The sequence below is a fragment of the Acipenser ruthenus genome, chromosome 56, assembly GCF_902713425.1.
Source record: "Acipenser ruthenus chromosome 56, fAciRut3.2 maternal haplotype, whole genome shotgun sequence".
Lineage (NCBI taxonomy): Eukaryota > Metazoa > Chordata > Actinopteri > Acipenseriformes > Acipenseridae > Acipenser > Acipenser ruthenus.
Window position 1 is genome coordinate 4809050 of NC_081244.1, and position 20208 is coordinate 4829257.

Below are 20208 nucleotides of genomic sequence, written 5' to 3' on the forward strand. Positions count from 1 at the left end.
TTATAAACATGGAACTGGATTTATTTAAGAATAAGGAAGGGCTAGGGGACATGACAAGTCTATCAAACCCAAAACCCTAGTTACTATTTCAAGCACAGCACAGAAACAAAAGGACACAGTTGAAAGCTGAGTCACACAGAGAGTGGTGAGGGGATGGATCGGGTTACCTAGTCATGTCGCTGAATCACTGGGATCCTTAAAGACCCGAACTTGACAAAGTTCTGAGATCGATCAGCTGCTAGGAACCGGATGAGCGCTGATGGGCCGAATGGCCTCCTCTCCTTTGTAACATTTATGTTCCAATGTGAATCTAGTTTAAAATAAAAGGATTATCTTTTAAAATCTCATTGATCTGTTTTTATTCTTAAATCAAGATGATGCTGTTACATTTAATAGCTCTGCGCTAAAGAATGTCTTTAGTTTCTTCACAATTGCACAAATGGTTCTCTAGATCAGAGAGAAAACGTTATCCTTTAAATCAATCTAGCAGAGCCCACTTCTGCAAATCATGTACTGTATTAGCATATTGGTTTGTGAAACAGGTAGAGAATATACTGTTGCTAGCTAGCAGCTTGCAAGGAGCTTTATGGAACTCAATTATCACTCTTAAAGGGCAAGGGGCTGTAAGATGCGATTCTGCCTACAAGCGACAGTCAAAAATGAAATATTTCCTATGGAAGCTGTTTCACCTTTAGCAGAACTGCCATGTGTGTATTTGCACAACTTGCCTATTGCCTCATTCTCATTTTCCATGTGTATCAGATCCAATGTAGTGCTCTTAAAATGGTTGCAAAGTGGGACAAGCCCATAGAATTAGCAAAACCGCCAAATCGGGCCATTGGTGCACACACACACACACACGCACACACACGCACACACACACAGGATCCTCATAACCGTGAAACAAATCGCACAGAACTGGAAAGGTTAACAATGTATTAAAAAAAAAATGGAGAGTTTATCGGATTAAAGCCAATCCGAAACGTTTAAGAGGCTAGGGGTGTATGATAAGTCTGGTGCAAAATCAACAGTTATCGTGTTCACCACATAGAGAGTGACAGACAGACAGACAGACAGACAGACAGACAGACACGATCAGCACCTACAAATAGAACAATAGTCAAGTTCTGCAAATACATGGTAGTTGGTATAGTACACGCCACTTGTAGACAGAATTTCCATCTTACAGACCCAAAGTTTGCTGGGGATCAGAAAGAGGGGATGTTCGGTAACGATTTAGGCAGCTCAGCAAAGCCTGAAGGACCGTGAATAGAAGTTCTGGTTCTAGTGTTCGGGGTCTTGTGGCTGCTTCTCCTGGGCACGCCTCCTTCTCTTAGCTTGCCCCTGACAGGGAGCTCGGAGGCAGGCTGGCTGGCAGGAAGGCTCTCGCTCACGCGTCCCGGATCTTGGCTGCCAGTGCAGAGTTCTCCTGTCGGATCGCCTTGTAGTCTTCTAGTATTTTCTCCAGATTACTCACAGTCTTCTTCCCATTCTCCGTCTCAATCTGAGGATAATGAAAATCAGGGCAAAGAAGAACAAAGTCTTGAAAAACAGCCGACAAAAGTTAACCCGTCCCAATACTTCAAGCACAGCTCAGAAACCACACCTTGCTATTCTTAGTAATGCTTACCTGCTGTATGCTTTCACTGTGCTTTATTACATCGTGCTGTGCTTTTACTAGGGGAAACTTTTATAAGAGTTAGTTTAACATGTTTTTTTTATTATTTTCTCACTAATTTAGAATATCCAATTATTATTTAAGCTCAGCTCACCGCTACCACCCCTGCGCTGACTCGGGAGCGGCGAAGGCAAACACACGCTGTCCTCCGAAGCGTGTGCCGTCAGCCGACCGCTTCTTTTCACACTGCAGACTCACCATGCAGCCGCCTCAGAGCTACAGCGTCGGAGGACAACGCAGCTCTGGGCAGCTTACAGGCAAGCCCGCAGGAGCCCGGCCAGACCACAGGGGGCGCTGGTGCGCGGTGAGCCGAGGACACCCTGGTAGACCTAAATTAATTGTGTTACTGATGTCCTGACCAAGTTTAATCACCATTGGATAAGCAGCTCTCTAGATTTATGTAATTTATTGGAAACGGCTCAGATTTCCATTGGTATGTTGATGAGATTTTATATATATCTGTTAAATGCGCTGTGATACAGACAGCACAAGATTAACTTTCTTACCTTATATTACTGCTAGCAACATTATCCCTTGTCGCCCTTATTAGAGGAAGTGGAAAACGTAGACGCTTTCTTTTGAACACTACATTGAAACATCTTAGAAATACAATGGCTGGGGCTGTGCGCCCTTTTTACCTGCTCCTCCAAATCTCTGATCTCTCTCATGATGGTTCCTGTGTCTTCAATGGTCTGGATAAGCTGCGTGCAGTTCTGTAAAAAAGAAAATCATGTACATTTTTATAGCTGGTAATGAATAAAGTGAAAATACCTCTTTAAATAGCAGTGCTCTAATGTGACGTCAGCTGAATGCCATTTATACAAGCCAAAAGAGGGCATTGAATTTGGCAGGGCAGACCATCGGGATCATAATTTGGTAAATATGCATTTTGTTCTGTAAATAGACTATTAACTGTAATCTAACATGTTCATAAGTTGTTGCAATTTTATATAAAATCAGGCCTACAATTTAGACTATGATTAATATGAATTGTTGATTACACAAGGAGTGATGATCTATCACCATTTAGTGTTAATACTCTCAACTGTAGTCTGACATGTCACGGTAGAATATAAACTGAGTGTTCAATTGCTGTTTACCATACGTTTAGTTGTGCTAGAAGTGTTGCATATCAATTTCGATAGCAACCTATAACGAGCAGAGAAGATTATCACTGTTATAACACATTTATTTTCAAAAAAAATAAAATAAGGTATATTAGTAGAGCTGGTAAGCAAAAGTATTGTGCGTTTTATGATCAAAGCGTGACATTTTCCACAGTGTTTCTACACACCTGGAGGTTCATTTTCAGATGTGGAGCCAGCTTGGATTTGACCTCTGATGACCGTGAGAGGTCAACGACCTCGGACAATGATAATTTGCTATTTTAGAACCATGAGTCATAAAATAACATGATCATCAACGCCCTAAATTTCACAATTTCTGTGTCCTGCAGACATCTACGGATTATTTTCAAAGGTGATGTTTGACATTGTATTTAAATTGACAGGGCAATGAAATTGAACAATGTGGATTTACAATTGTCCGTACCCTGCATCATAACAACGTTTCAATGAAAAAATACACTACTTTTATGAGAGTTGTGGTGTTGTTCTGTCCAACTGTTTATACTGTTGTCATAATGATGTAGAAGCTGCCATGTTTATCAGAATAATGGCCACAAGAGGTCAGTAAGTATTTTCAACTCGCGCATGTTCAGCACCTCAGCACACGTTCAAGCCATGGCAACATTGACCTCACAGAGCCCATACGGTTCCTCTGTGATGAGCCAGCTGGCTCTGCAGGCCTCCACCAGGCTCCCACCTATCACGCTGATTCGAAGATTTGCATCAAACTCAGGTCGTCACTACATCCAGCACAACGGCAGCTCTCTCCATATCTCAGCTCCTGATGTTCAGCAGTGTGAAGCATGCATGAGCTGCGGATTCCTCTGGTGCCGTTCGTCACAATCGAGACCGTGAAACATCACTTCCACTGTGCAAAACACTGAAGATCCATGCTGTCACACACACAAGAGAAACCTCACTGACACACTCTTCAGCATGAAGAGACAGTTGATTGGACGCGGGATGTGGAGTGATTTCAGCTGTTGAATTGCACGCTTGAATAAAAACAATAAAGAAAATCACAGAAAAAAAACAACATGCCACGTCTGTCAAGAGAGCAGCGCCTTCGTGCGATCGGCATGTTGGAGGCTGGACTAGGGCAGCGTGCTGTGGCTCGCCGTCTTGGGTGCTCACAGCCAGCGATTTGAAACCTGGCGAGACGGTATAACCAGACACACTCTGTCAATGACAGAGCCATGAACTGGGAGACCAAGAGTCACAACACCTGCCCGAGATCCACAGATCATTCTGCAGCATCCTCGTGATGTCAATGGTTAATCAGCACGATAAAAAGTCACTGCACCTGCTCTGAAACAGAGTTTGTCATTTTTCGATCACATCTAGTGCTCAAATATAAGTGAGAAGTTTCTTTTGATGCTCAGTATACATATATCAAACTGGAATCATTAGTACTGAGACTTAGAACCAATTATAACAAATAATTCCAACAACGGAGATACTTACCTCATGCAGAGCAGCCAGGTACTTATAGGCTTTCCTGACTGACTCGTCACGCTTGGCATCCTGTAAGAGGCAGAAATCAGGACAATGATCATTCACTGAAACGCATACAATACACCAGCAAGTAAAGCAGTGAAATGAAGAAGCTGACCACCACGCCCTTCATCAAACTGCACATTAAGAAGGACATCTGCCAGATACACATTCTAATAGTCTCAATAACTACAGAAAGACACTGGGTTTCACCCCAGCTGGACAAAAATAAAAAAAAGATGTTGCAAGTATAATATACAAGGGTTTGCCTTTAAGAAACCTCTTGCATGCAGTCATTTCTTACAGTAGTATTTTGTTACCACTAGCACACCGTGTGCCGTCGGAATGTCAGACTGTTCATTCACCTTGAAGACCAGCTCATCTGTCACTGCGAAGGTCCGGTCCAGCTTCCCAGTAAGGCTGTTGATCTCTTTCTGCAAGTCCTTGGTGTCGGAAAGGATCTGAAACAAGAAACCCCGATGGTCAGTACTCAAGAGTCCACTAGACGAGAATACCGAACTTAATAACGCCCAAACTGGTTTTAACCATGATTTCAAATAAAACCAATTTCCCTTGTAAAGATTACTGGTGCAAAACTAAGATTCCAAGACAAAATATGCTGTTAGCTGGCTGCCATCAGGGAAAGAATGCGTTAGTGTTTAAGTTTCTTTTAGGATTTCTAAGTGCAACACTGTGTTTAACAGTGATGGATGCTGCATGATCCCCACCTTTGTGATCTCCTCTTTTTGTTTTTTAATGTTGCCCACGATCTCCAGTATCCTCTGTGTGTACGCAGACCTGGAGACATCGCCAGGCAGGTTCTCAAACTCCGTCAGCTGAGACACACAAAAGGATAGGATTCACAATCAAAACACCAACGCCTGGAGCGAAAACCCACACACTGACTACATTCCAACCATTTTACACGTACGCTGAAATAAACCACCACTAAATGCTGGGTCTTTAAGGATCCTGATCACAGCCTCTGTCCAAATGCGTCCTCTGGTCCTGGTTTCTGTGCTTAATACTGGTTTGGGGTTAACTATACGTCACCATCTTTTAAGAGTTTAAAGACCAATCCCCTGATTCTTTGTTGTTCCAGGCTAAATAGACTCAGTTCGGTCAATCTCCCTTCATGGCTCACTCCTTTGTCATTTATTTATTGCAGGTATATAGTGCTTTTTATACAAAAGTATCACAAGGCACTGTAAAGTATATACGGTCATTTCTTCTTGGTACAGCACTAGGTCAAAGCAGTCTCTCTTATAGGCGGGACTGACATTGTCCCCGCCCCTTCAGGGCCGCCTTCCCTGTCAGTAACCAATCAGCTGCTTCCCCTTAATGCTTTGACCCAAAAGACACTTCTGAGGTGAAACAGCCCAGGAAGTGTAACAGACATCCTGAGAATAAGGCATACAAACGGAGAGCTTTCTTTGACCAAGTGGAGTACCAGATATCACGTTTGAAACCCTTTCATGGGTGGCGACCTCATATACGATTTTAAAGATTGCTACAACGCTTGTTAATTGTCATGTACGCTTTACAAAGAGAGACGGCAGGGAATATAAACCCAGAAAGGCACGTTCTAGTTGGAGTAGTATTGATAGATATCTTGAACACCACATTTGATCATATTTTTAAAATGCATGTAATAAAAAAAATTACATATGGGCTGCAGTGCGTTTCAAGAAAATATTTAATCCCAGGGTTTTGTGCCTCTTGTGGTTTATGACCTCATATTATTATTATTAAATTTAGCAGACGCCTTTATCCAAGGCGACTTACAGAGACTAGGGTGTGTGAACTATGCATCAGCTGCAGAGTCACTTACAATTACGTCTCACCCGAAAGACGGAGCACAAGGAGGTGAAGTGACTTGCTCAGGGTCACACAATGAGTCAGTGGCTGAGGTGGGATTTGAACCGGGGACCTCCTAGTTACAAGCCCTTTTCTTTAACCACTGGACCACACAGCCTCATATAACCAGTTGATTGAAATATTCTAGTAATGCACTGCGGCCCATATATTATTCTATATAGTCGGGTGCAAATGCCTTTGAACACCTCAAGATTTGTCATTTATATCCTTTATATACCTACCAGTGAGAATTTCAATCAGTAATCAGTGATAGAGAAATAATAGGCACTGTTGTGAAAACGTATGACCACTTTGTGCTTTAAATTAGGTAAACAACTTCTAAAAAGTCAAGCTTTTTATCATTTGTGGCTCTGTGTTTCTTTTCTCTTATCATTTTAAAAGATCTGTGGCTTATTAAAGCTAGCATTTAAAATTAGACAATCACTAATTTAACAGATTTCGGGTTTGATTTCATATGGGCAGCAAATCAAAACTACAGAAGCAATGCAAGGTTCTGGGCTGTCTCCTAAGAGAGAATCTCACCAGCTGTCTGTAGAGATCCTCTTTCTTTCTGGCTTCATCTGCAGCTTGCCTGATCTTGTCATGCAGACTCCGGAGCTCATCGACACGGCGCGTGGACTCCAGCTAGTGAAAGAGAACAGAGAAACGCATTCCACGTGCAATCAAACCACGATCGCACAGGGACTCAAATCCCACCTCTGAGTGCAGCTGCCTGAAGTATGCTGTTACCTGGCTGCTCTCAGGGAATGTTTTATTGCCTGAGAAAGCGTCAATAAAACAGACCACCTCACCTGACCGGGTGCCAGCAGGAGCTGTCTGGTCAAAATGTTGCTGACACAGAGATAAGCCAGCAACTACGCTTTGCAGGGGTGCAAAAACTGTATGAAACAAAAATGTCATACCCATTCATTCTGCATTAGTAGTAAGTGGATCATATTTCGGGTACCACAGCACTTGCGGGAGAGACTGTTCAATAAAATCTTTTTTTCATATTTTTAAAGAGGAGACAATTTTCTGTTCAGGGACACCAAAATATTCAGCGAGCAAGTAGTAACGATCTCCCCATTCCCAGTTGTGCTGCTTCCCTAGAGAAACATTTCGGGGGACCGTTCTACTTGCGAGATGTCTTGCTCATTAAAATGTTTAGCATATTTGTAAAGAGGAGAGGATTGCCTATTTAGGGATACCAGGATATTTAGCAAGTAATGGATCTGAGTGAGGAAACATGGGCAATACAATCCCCAGCCTGAGTCTTGGTCTTAATCCTTTGTTGCTGGCATACTTTGTACCAGGACTGAATATGAAAGACGTATTATTATTATTTATTTCTTAGCAGACGCCCTTATCCAGGGTGACTTACAATTGTTACAAGATATCACATTATTTTTACATACAATTACCCATTTACAGTTGGGTTTTTACTGGAGCAATCTAGGTAAAGTACCTTGCTCAAGGGTACAGCAGCAGTGTCCCCCACCTGGGATTGAACCCACGACCCTCCAGTCAAGAGTCCAGAGCCCTAACCACTACTCCACACTGCTGCCCTGACTGGTTATGATACTCACCTTTACTAAAACCGGCATATAAAAATGAACAGTCTCAACATACCCCAAGAAACTGGCACCACTATGGATCTAAGTCAGTATAATGCAATAAAAAATGTAGTGGCTTGAGCCACTCTTCAGGGCTTGGTTACCTCTCTGCTGCCCCACAGCTCCTTGAGCTTCCTGCGCTCCTCGATGAGGGGCGCTCTGTGTTTCTCCCACTGAGATGCCAGGTTCACTATGCGCTTCGCGCTGCCCTCCACCAGCACCTGCAAACAGAGAGACACAGTGCCTGAGAGAGAGCGAGGCCAGCGACATCCACGTGCGATACAGAAACGGGCACCACGGGGTTAATTCCGCGTCGCGCTGACCTGCAGTTTGGGGAGGTTGTTCTCTGCGTCAGGCAGCAGCTCGATGGTCCTCTTCTTCACTCGCACAGACTCCTCTTCCTCACAGTTACCCAGCTCCCTCTGCTTTAGCTCGTCAGACACCTTACAAGACATAGAGCCAGGTCAGAGAACTGGGGAGCTCTCTCACTGCTTTCATGCACACACACACAGCCCTGTTTAAGTACCCACTTCTTGAAAATGACCCCCTTGCAGTTATCTTACCTACAGCGATTGCCTGAAGTGTTGCATCCCTATATAGAATTAACTAATTTTGCTTTCAGCCAAATGAAACCTGCTGAATAATGTTACTCTAACATTACTGAACTACATACTGCTTTGTAAAAATATATATATATATATATATATATATATTTTTTTTTAATTAGTCTCAAACTTAAAATTAGTAGTTTGACGCACCTGGGTCATGGACACGGTGAGTTTCTTCATGTCTGAGGTCACTTCCTCTACCCGCGAGGACAGCTGGTCCAGTTCCTGCTGCAGTGATGTCACTTCCTCTTCCTGCCGGGCCTGGATATCCTGCTCTGATTGTTTGGAGGCTGGGAGGGCGTTGGCTGCTGTCTGCATCTGCTGGACCACTTTCTCCGGCTCCTGGAAGGAACCGCAGATCAGGCAATAATCAGGACGCCACTTGGGCCCTTTCCAAGGACCCCTCCCCATCTTTTGCATTGGGCACATGTCCTTTGTTTGCAATGGACGGCAGACTGATCTTCTTGTGTTTACTGGCTCAAATGTTCACCCTGTTTGCTGTAGTTGTGTGCTTCTTTCAAAGTGAAATTGTCCCACCCCTTAAATAGCTGATTTCCTGTCATTAACCAACCAACTGCTTGCCCTAGTGACTGACATGCTTTCTGCCAGTAACACGACCCAAGACACTGCTGAGGTGAAATGACCCAGGAAGTGTAGTTAACAGAGAATAAGGAAAAAATCGAAGTGGGAAACGCCGTACCTGTGTGAAGGTGAATTTCTCAGTGTGGGTGAATCGGGTTCCCTTCGTGAGCACGTCGCGCCCCCCTGCCCCCCCACTGAAGGATCGCAGCACATCAGCGAGGTCCGAACTGGAGCGCAAAGCATGCTGGGAGTCCGGGCCTTGTTGGACGCAGTGCCGCAGCTGGTCCTGGAGTCTCTTCTGAAGGCGCTGTCGCTTCCGAGACTTATATTCCTACACAGGAACAGAGAGAGAGGCTGCAGTGAGCTGCAACGGAGAGACCGGCTGCTGCGTGCAGTCTGATCGATTCAAAATTAGGCAACGAAATCCAGGATACCTATTAACACAACCTCACCTCACAAGTCTTATTTTACAAATGAAAGGAGGCTATTCAGCTTGTCAGATTCCTAGAAGCTGACCGATCTCAAAACTCAAGTTGTGTCTTAAAGGATCCCAGTGATTCAGCATCAACATGACAAGGTAACCCATTCCATCCCCTCACCACTCTCTATGTGAAGAAGAGTCTCCTTCAACAACATGACTAGGTAACCCATTCCATCCCCTCCCCACTCTCTGTGTGAAGAAGTGTCTCCTTCAACAACATGACTAGGTAACCCATTCCATCCCCTCCCCACTCTCTGTGTGAAGAAGTGTCTCCTTCCCTCTCTCCTAAGTCTATCTCCACTTAATTTCCAACTGTGTGTCCTCTGGTCCTGGTTTCTGTGCTGCGCTTACAGTATTGGTTCAGGTTAACTTTGTCAATTCCTTTTAAGATCTCAGTTAAGTCCCCCCTAATTCTTCTTTTTAACACTAACATTTAACATTCACAGTCTAAATTTAACATACTTTTTTGAATGTGCTTTTATATAATTGGTTTTAACTGGAGTGCATTATATTATAAATATGAGCTATTTTGTTTTTAACTTCGTACAGCGCTCTGGGATGCCATGGCGTGAAGGGTATTATATTACAAAAATTAATTCGTATTGTATTGGCCGACATTAAATTTCTATTGCCGTGTTTCTGCATGCGGTCTTACCTCAGGGTTGAGCCTAGACCCGAGGCCCTGGCTGTTCCACTCGGCCTCCCACTGCTGCACTGAGCTCACCTCTGCCAAGTTCCTCTCCAGCAGAGAGGCGGGGAGAAAGGCATGCTGGGAAGGCTGGGCGGTGACAGGCGGCAGGAAGTTGTCACAGTACTCCTTGACCTCTGAAACCACAGACACAGACGTCTCTAATTTTTCCACTTCCACAGTAAATGCACATTGGTTGCGTGATAGACTGCCGTTAGGGATTCTGTCGCCTGTCGTTGAGATGAGATGAAGTTAAAAGCTCTAAAACTAGCTCTTTCCGTTTCAGCGCATGGGGTCGCCAGTTCATGCCCAGCCTCCGCCCTGCTACACACAGCACAACAATATTGTAAAGGGACTGTGCAGTACATTTTTACCGCAGCACTCAAATCTTAAAGGGTGTTGTACAATACAATTTTACATACTGCAATCCGTAGAAGATGCTTTCTGACCTTCAGGCGAATCAGCCTAACAGACACCCTTGACCAGGGTCCCAGTCTCAGTTCAAGGACTAACCTTTTGGGATGTTCTTGCCGGACAATGCCAGATTGTGAGGTAAACTGAGCTGCTGGGCGTGGAAGCTGTGTGTCAATCCAGGACTCTGCAATCACAAAGAAGATTATTAACCCTTAGCGGTCCATTTATTCAGCGCGTTTCAGGTGCGTCAGGTCCAATTTATTTTTACACGCGCAGTTTATTTTAGACGCGATGTTTAGAAGTATTTTTTTTCACAGTAAAACAGGTTTAAAAGGCACTGCATATCAACAGGACACTCAGTACTGCATCTCCAGCCCCGCCCCACCCCTTGTTCGCTATATTTTTCAAATGCCTCTTAATAATAGTACATACCGATGGTGATAAAATTATCACTCGTTTTATCACCAAACTCCTCAATAATGTGATCCAAGTCGTTATTTTATTACTAGAACATCTAAAAAAGCTCTGCAAATGTCTGTGATATTCCCTGAGCGCTGGATGCGGAAGCAGCTATCTTGTTTATGTCCGTGTTATCTATGTGGTGCCGGGGCTATCAGTATTCATGAGATACGCCCCCTTTTTTTTTCGGCTTCCCTCGGCTATCTGTCTCACTCGGCCATTGAATGGTTTTCTCAGCTTTTTCCAGAGAAAAAACGACTAGAGACCTGTTTTTTGCGTCTTTTTGATGATGTCGGACAGTGTCTGACATTGGACCGGAAAGGGAAAATTGCGATGTCGGACCAGGTCCGACATAGGACCGCAAAAGGTTAACAAGAGTATTTTTATGGGTCCCAAGTGGCGCATCCGGTAAAGACGCTCCGCGTGGAATGCAGGATGCGCTCTATAGCCTGGAGGTCGTCGGTTCGAGTCCAGGCTATTCCACTGCCGACCGTGGACGGGAGCTCTCAGGGGGTGGCGCACAAATGGCCGAACTCTGCCTGGGGGGGGAGGGCTTGGGTCGGCCAGGGTGTCCTCGGCTCACCAGCAACCCCTGTAGACTGACCGGGTGCCTGCGGGCTTGCCTGTAAGCTGCCCAGAGCTGCGTTGTCCTCCGACGCTGTAGCTCTGAGGCGGCTGCACGGTGAGTCTGCAGTGTGTAAAGAAGCGGGCGGCTGACGGCACACGCTTTGGAGGACAGCGTGTGTTCGTCTTCGACGATCCCGAGTCAGTGCAGGGGTGCGGTAAGATGAGGCTTAAAATACAATTGGATATGTCAAATTGGGAGAAAAGCGGGGTAAAATGAATTGCCGACTACCAAATAAAAAATAGAAAAAAAAGAAAGTATTTTACAGCTATTGCATTTGTAACCCATCACTGTATTAAAGCATGTGAAATCAGGGATAGACACAAGACTCCTGTTGAATAGCAGTTTGACCCACTCCAGGTTTTGTATAGATAACAAGCTCAGGTGTCTTAGTGGAATAATATTCCAAGCTTAAACATTACCATGAGACATAATAACGGAGCAGCTAGTTATAAAGAGAAACCAAGCAGTAACCTATTGCTGAATTCCTGGCAGGAGACGTTGTCAGGAGAGGACTCGGGCATGCTTCTCAAATGCACGCTGTTTTCTACAGTATTTTACAAAGCCAGTTGCAAGCTTGTCAGCAATATTTGGACCAAACGGCTGTAGCTGGCGCCAGGGTCACAGTTTGCTCGGTTTATCGCCGCTTTCTCAGGCAATAAAACGTTCTCTCCCAGATAAAACAGCAGACGCTGCACAGCTCCACTCGGAGAATATGTAGCCCTTTGGTCTCAATTCCAGTTAGGGATGGGGGATTAGGGGTGCCTACCTGGGATCGGCAGAGCAGAGGTGCCCTGCAGGATGGAGGGATCCAGGGTACTGCCAGCTGAGCTCTGATCTTCGCAGCAATGGATCTCTGGAGCACAGCGGACTTGCCTACAGAGCAAGCAGACACAATGCAGTGAACAACATACCAATCAATTCAGCAGGGCTGTAAAAAAAAAAAAGACTCCCATTGTATAGCAGTGTCACCTATTCTCGGTTTGATTAGCCACATTGTGCATAGGCAACAAGCTCAGGTGTGTCTTATTACTCAGAGTAAAACCAGGAATGGATCAAACTGCTATGCATCCCTGCTGTGCCGGCTGGTCGGAGCTCTCTGCTCTAGCAGTCAGTCTCAGTGTGTGTGTGAGCGTGTGTGTATATATTCACTGTACCTGCAGGCTGGTCGGAGCTCTCTGCTCTAGCAGTCAGTCTCAGTGTGTGTGTGAGCGTGTGTGTGTATGTGTGTATATATTCACTGTACCTGCGGGCTGGTCGGAGCTCTCTGCTCTAGCAGTCAGTCTCAGTGTGTGTGTATTCACTGTACCTGCGGGCTGGTCGGAGCTCTCTGCTCTAGCAGTCAGTCTCAGTGTGTGTGTGTGTGTGTGTGTGTGTGTGTGTATATATTCACTGTACCTGCAGGCTGGTCGGAGCTCTCTGCTCTAGCAGTCAGTCTCAGTGTGTGTGTATTCACTGTACCTGCAGGCTGGTCGGAGCTCTCTGCTCTAGCAGTCAGTCTCAGTGTGTGTGTGTGTGTGTGTGTGTGTGTGTGTGTGTATTCACTGTACCTGCGGGCTGGTCGGAGCTCTCTGCTCTAGCAGTCAGTCTCAGTGTGTGTGTATTCACTGTACCTGCGGGCTGGTCGGAGCTCTCTGCTCTAGCAGTCAGTCTCAGTGTGTGTGTGTGTGTGTGTGTATATATATATATTCACTGTACCTGCAGGCTGGTAGGAGCTCTCTGCTCTAGCAGTGAGTCTCAGTGTGTGTGTGTGTGTGTGTGTATTCACTGTACCTGCGGGCTGGTCGGAGCTCTCTGCTCTAGCAGTGAGTCTCAGTGTGTGTGTGTGTGTGTGTGTATTCACTGTACCTGCGGGCTGGTCGGAGCTCTCTGCTCTAGCAGTCAGTCTCAGTGTGTGTGTGTGTGTGTGTGTGTGTGTATATTCACTGTACCTGCGGGCTGGTCGGAGCTCTCTGCTCTAGCAGTCAGTCTCAGTGTGTGTGTGTGTGTGTGTGTGTGTGTATATTCACTGTACCTGCGGGCTGGTCGGAGCTCTCTGCTCTAGCAGTCAGTCTCAGTGTGTGTGTGAGCGTGTGTGTATATATTCACTGTACCTGCAGGTTGGTCGGAGCTCTCTGCTCTAGCAGCCAGTCTCAGAGTGTGTGTGTGTGTGTGTGTGTATGTGTGTGTGTATATTCACTGTACCTGCGGGCTGGTCGGAGCTCTCTGCTCTAGCAGTGAGTCTCAGTGTGTGTGTGTGTGTGTGTGTATTCACTGTACCTGCGGGCTGGTCGGAGCTCTCTGCTCTCTCACGGGGCAGCTTCTCCACCAGGTACATGAGCAGCGCTCGGATCTCAGGCTCATTGCTGTAGAGGAAAGTCTGGTATCCAATCTCCCCCTTGTAGCCCAGATCCTGAAACCCAAAAGATATATCCAGTCATTTCTCAATCTTTTATAAATAAAACAGAAACATAAGAAAAGTTACGAATGAGAGGAGATCATTCAGCCCATCAGTGCCGGTTCCTAGCAGCCGATTGATCTGAAAACGGTCAAGTGAGTCTTACAGATTAAGTAGCGTGTTCCAAAACACATAGCATTAAACGTTAGCACTTCTTACTTATTTTATTTTTTTAATCGCTCTTCCTGCAGTGATTTAGAGGACAGATCTCAAACCCCAGTGCACTAGCTTTATAGTTTTAAGTGTTACACGTTGTCAGGATGTTGCCAATGAAAAGAAAAATGGCCTTGTCTTACCCTGGTTTCAATCTTAACTATCTGATAAGTATCAATTTGTCTCTATTGGGGAGGAAATATCAGCATTGACCGAAGTTGATTGTGGTGTTCCACAAGGTTCTATTATGGGTCCATTGCTATTTTCATTATATATTTTACCACTGGGTGATATTGTTAGGAAACATGGTGTGAACTTCCACTGCTATGCGGATGACACCCAGCTGTATTTGTCTTTAAAACCTGGTGATACTTCTGTCAGGTGTTATTTGCTGCTTGCCTTGCTGATATCAAGTGCTGGATGTCTCAAAACTTCCTAATGCTGCATTCAGATAAAACAGAGGTTATGTTTGTAGGCTCCCACAACCAACAAAAAAAATGTAAGATTGCATGAGTTTGACCCTAGCAGGAAAATGAAATAAAAAATGTGGAGGTTCTCTTTGATCCTGATTTATCATTTGATTCTCATATTAGGGAAGTTTCTAAAGTATCCTTCTATCACTTGAGAAACATAGCCAAACTGAGACCCATTATCTGACGCAGAGAGACTAACACATGCCTTTGTTTCTTCAGGAACTGACTACTGTAATGCACTCCTCTCTGCCATCCCAAAACGTGGGGTGTCCTGCCTACATCTTGATCAGAATACCGCTGCTAGAATTTGGACGAAAACCCCAAAAAATGAGCAGATCACCCGTTTTAGCCTCCTTGCACTGGCTCCCTGTTCAATATATAACTGATTTTAGAATCTTATTATTGACCTATAAAGCCTTGAATGGAGCAGCACCTGGCTATCTGCAGGAGCTGCTGACCGCGTATCTCCCAAATCGAACTCTTAAACCACAGGAAGCAGGGCTTTTCGTTGTTCCCAGGGTCAGTAAAGGGTCAGGGCTTTTTCTATTGGAGCCCCTAAACTATGGAATGCTCTACCTCCATGTGTTAGGGAAGCTGGGTCTGTGGGTATTTAAGTCTGAACTTAAAACACATTTTTATAAAATGGCATTTTTATCTTGGTGGTTTCAATGCAACATAATTCTTAGCTTTTAATGATTACTTTATTATTATTATTATTATTTGTATATTTACTTTATTGTATTTTTATGTATTTATGTACAGTGCCTTGTGATACTTAGGTATGAAAGGCGCTATATAAATTAAAATAAATAAATAAATAAATAAATCCAGCAGCCATTTTGAAAAGTGCTTTGAAACAGTGTAAACAGTTGTAACCCATTCCATCCCCTCACCACTCTCTGTGTGAAGAAGAGTCTCCTTCAACAACATGACTAGGTAACCCATTCCATCCCCTCACCACTCTCTGTGTGAAGAAGTGTCTCCTTCAACAACATGACTAGGTAACCCATTCCATCCCCTCACCACTCTCTGTGTGAAGAAGTGTCTCCTTCAACAACATGACTAGGTAACCCATTCCATCCCCTCCCCACTCTCTGTGTGAAGAAGAGTCTCCTTCAACAACATGACTAGGTAACCCATTCCATCCCCTCACCACTCTCTGTGTGAAGAAGTGTCTCCTTCCCTCTGTCCTAAGTCTTAATTTCCAACTCCATTATATTTTATTTTTCCATACTACAGATTTGCCAAAAAGGTATCAAACAAAGGAAAGAAAATCCAAAATTATATCTGAAATAAATTATACACATCCTACCATACCGAAGACTGGGAGATTTTTTCTGTAAAATGTTATGAATTCTGTTTTCCAGCTAACTTAATATTGAAGAAAAATTGTTTAGATTTTTAAAACAATATTCGAACATGAAAAATCGTATTTTCCCTTATCCTATAGTTTATAAGGTGCTTCGATGATGTCCATTCCTGTTCCCCTTCCTCGGATCTCACCTGACACGCCTGTGCCAGGCTCATTCCCAGCCGGAATCTGGCCGACATTCCGGGAGGCAGGATGTGGCTGAGGCCGTTGCCAAGGGCCGGTTCGATCACTCGGAGACATCGGACTACTGCTTCGACGATGAGCTCGCTGGAGAACTGCTTCACGGTCTGAACCTCCTCTCCAACCTCCCTAGAAAACAACAGCACAGCATCACCACTGAGCCACGGGCTCCCAGTCCTTCAGCTCTAACCACTAGACTAGACCACACTGCTTCCCTCCCTCCCAGTCCCTCAGCTCTAACCACTAGACTAGACCACACTGCCTCCCTCCCTCCCAGTCCCTCAGCTCTAACCACTAGACTAGACCACACTGCTTCCCTCCCTCCCAGTCCCTCAGCTCTAACCACTAGACTAGACCACACTGCTTCCCTCCCTCCCAGTCCTTCAGCTCTAACCACTAGACTAGACCACACTGCCTCCCTCCCTCCCAGTCCCTCAGCTCTAACCACTAGACTAGACCACACTGCCTCCCTCCCTCCCAGTCCCTCAGCTCTAACCACTAGACTGGACCACACTGCTTCCCTCCCTCCCAGTCCCTCAGCTCTAACCACTAGACTAGACCACACTGCCTCCCTCCCTCCCAGTCCCTCAGCTCTAACCACTAGACTAGACCACACTGCCTCCCTCCCTCCCAGTCCCTCAGCTCTAACCACTAGACTGGACCACACTGCTTCCCTCCCTCCCAGTCCCTCAGCTCTAACCACTAGACTAGACCACACTGCCTCCCTCCCTCCCAGTCCCTCAGCTCTAACCACTAGACTAGACCACACTGCCTCCCTCCCTCCCAGTCCCTCAGCTCTAACCACTAGACTGGACCACACTGCTTCCCTCCCTCCCAGTCCCTCAGCTCTAACCACTAGACTAGGCCACACTGCTTCCCTCCCTCCCAGTCCCTCAGCTCTAACCACTAGACTAGACCACACTGCCTCCCTCCCTCCCAGTCCCTCAGCTCTAACCACTAGACTAGAAACAAACTCAAAAACCTTCCGTAACCAAGTCATTCTACATTTGTAAATTAAATTAACAAAAGACAACAGTTATAGGCTAGGCTTCCTATTTCTATTTTAGTTCAAAGCTGATAAAAGATTGGATTAGCCATGCTAAAAATAGCTAGGCGGTTTCTGACCTGGGTGCAGGTTAATTGGTGTAATTAAAACAATTTAGAAAAAGATTGATTTAATTGAAATCAGACATGACCTTTAATCAGCCTATGGGGTGGAATAGCCCGATTTTACGATACATTGTGACACACTGTTAAAGAACGCCCCTTTTCTATACTTTTTTTCAAATCAGATGACCAGGAAAACGGTTACAAAAAGATCTGGTCTTGAGACTTTATTTTACAGCCTCTTTTTACAATGTTTATCACCAGGAGCAAAATTGTGAGCACTCCAATTAAACTTACGCTGTAGATTTTTATTTAAAAGGAATATAAAATGGAATGCAATTTCCAGTAGAGGCACGCAAACCGTACACTATTTAAACTGTCACACGCCCAAGTTACCGTAACTAAAGTTTAAAATGACCTTACAGCACAAAATACATTAAAAACGAAGACAGTCACAAGCTTATACCGCTACTTGACAATGTCAATGTTAGGAAATTTGACCGTGGTTTTCCAACCAAAATAAAGGCACGATTTGATTTCATTGTCAAGGTATCACATTAGAGCAGACAGCGTATTGCGTAACGTCTTGAAATAAATACAAAAATGAAAACATGCGAACGTTACTTACGTCCCGACTTGCGTAAGGGAATGAATTAATATTTTATCAACTTCCTCCATAGCAGAATTATTAATATAACCCTGCCGTTTTTGAAAAAATACATTTAATTTTTTCACATCCGAACTGCTTCACCTATTTATCCCGGTCTCGTATATTAATTATTATTTGACCGGGTTAAGTTAAAAAATCATATCCTTGCCTTCCTTTAAAGTTTTTAAATGTGAGAAATATTTGAAAGAGAAGACCATTTAAAATATGTAGCCTCTTTCAGCTGCAGCTTCAGGAAGACAGGAAGTCATGTGCAAGCGCTACCCTCAACGACAGGCGCTGGGGATTGGAGTTTATTTTCCACTCCCCGTCTTCAGGACACAGGCGAAAGAGAGAGTGAGAAGACTACAAATCCCAGTATGCATCGGGCTCCGCGGTCCCATGATAGGAAAAGCGTGGAGAGCAAGGATTCTGGGAGTTGTATTTTGCCTGAATTGTTTCACTAAGCATTAAAAATCACTACAGGCACCATTATGGGAGCCCACAAAGATCACAAATTGAGGCGTTCCAAGTAATGACAGGGAAGATGCTACTGAGATTAAGGAGAAAAGTACTTCATATAAGGTATTGGAATAAGATCAAATATTTTAAGGAGGAACGTCATGGATATATAAAGGGAAATTGAAAAAACGCTGGTGGAACATTCGCATTTCATAAGAATGAAAAACAGAGATAAAATATTGATGCCAAAATGGATGTTTTTTAAAAATAAAATGTAAACCGTTAACTATAATAATTAGCAAGAAAGGAAATCAAATGGAAACTAAGACAAAAGGACAGGAATGTGTTAGAAAAATAAGAGATGTTACAGAAATGGATCAAAAGACCCTACATCTGGGGAAACACGATATGCTTACTATATATACAAAAATGTGAACTGTGTAACAGAGGGAGATGATCAAATCGTGTATCAGTATTTACTGCAGAGTAGATGGCAATTTGTATGGCCATAGACAAAATAGATGCATTTAATGAAAAAGGATCTTGTGAATTTTTAAAGATTCTGTAAATTATGATAAAGGCATTAGAATCAGAAAACGGAGATAGGATATATATCTTTTTAAAACTTTTTAAAGTTATTGGGGAAAAAAAAAATGTATAAAACACATAACAATAAAGGGCTTATCAATTAAAAATGTATACTTTAACTTTATTTAGCATTTATTTCGCACAGATTTTTACATGTATGAAATGATTAAACAGGTTACACAGCAAAGTGGTAACACTGCAATAATATACCTGGGCGTCAGCTTCTGTCACTGGGTTACATAAGTATTTATTAAGCGTGTTAAAAGGAGGCTGTGTGGTCCAGTGGTTAAAGAAAAGGGCTTGTAACCAGGAGGTCCAGGGTTCAAATCCCACCTCAGCCACTGACTCACTGAGCAAGTCACTTAACCTCCTTGTGCTCCGTCTTTCGGGTGAGATGTATTTGTAAGTGACTCTGCAGCTGATGCATAATTCACACACCCTAGTCTCTGTAAGTCGCCTTGGATAAAGGCGTCTGCTAAATAAACAAATAATAATACAAAAATAATACAAAATGTGTTTGAATAAGTAAAGAGTCTATTCCCACACAGTCTGAACAAGGAGAGCCTTTCTGGGCTCCAGGCACTCGCCCTTGTCTTAGCTCCGCCCATCTATTACATCATTGTCCTATCTTTTTTTCATGATAATAGTGTGTATGAGGCTATTGTGCAAACGTCACGTAAAATGCATTTTCTTTTATTTATATTTTGTTAAAAATGTGTGTTATTACCATACTAGGTCAATGGAATCTCTACCACTGTTATATATTATATTATTATACTGTCCAAACCTGTCATGTACTGTAGCGTATACTAAATTACAGCATAGTGTTTTTGGACCAAACTATAATATTTAATATGGGTATACATGTTTTAGCCTCATGAAGTTCAGCACATCCTAGGTCAATTCACCTGAGTGACATAAGAGACAATACCACCCCTTCAACACCCTTTTTTCATCATTAACCAATCAGCTGCTCCCCTTATTGATTGACATGCTTTGCAACCAGTGACATGTACACACAAGGCCCTGCTGTGGTGAAACGACCTAGGAAGTGAAACCGTAACAGACTTCCGACAACAGAGTAAGCAAACTCAGTACATTCTTTGACCTGGTTTTGCAGCAGATGTCATGTTTAAAATGACAAAATGAAATGTTTATGTGTTT

General features: G+C 43.9%; 1 protein-coding gene across 1 annotated transcript; it reads right to left on the reverse strand.

The window, feature by feature from the left end:
* ccdc22 (coiled-coil domain containing 22) lies at nucleotides 1–18297 on the reverse strand. The gene is made up of 16 exons (XM_034006952.3): nucleotides 17977–18297; nucleotides 16193–16370; nucleotides 13886–14018; nucleotides 12396–12502; nucleotides 10642–10726; nucleotides 10096–10265; nucleotides 9078–9290; nucleotides 8528–8719; nucleotides 8093–8212; nucleotides 7874–7990; nucleotides 6700–6801; nucleotides 5028–5135; nucleotides 4665–4760; nucleotides 4270–4329; nucleotides 2317–2391; nucleotides 1–1504 (listed from the first exon to the last, which is right to left on the reverse strand). The coding sequence occupies exons 1-16, from the start codon at nucleotides 18024–18026 to the stop codon at nucleotides 1391–1393; spliced, it is 1920 nt and encodes a 639-aa protein (XP_033862843.2). The 5' UTR covers nucleotides 18027–18297; the 3' UTR covers nucleotides 1–1390.
* Between the last annotated feature and the right edge of the window lie 1911 nt (nucleotides 18298–20208).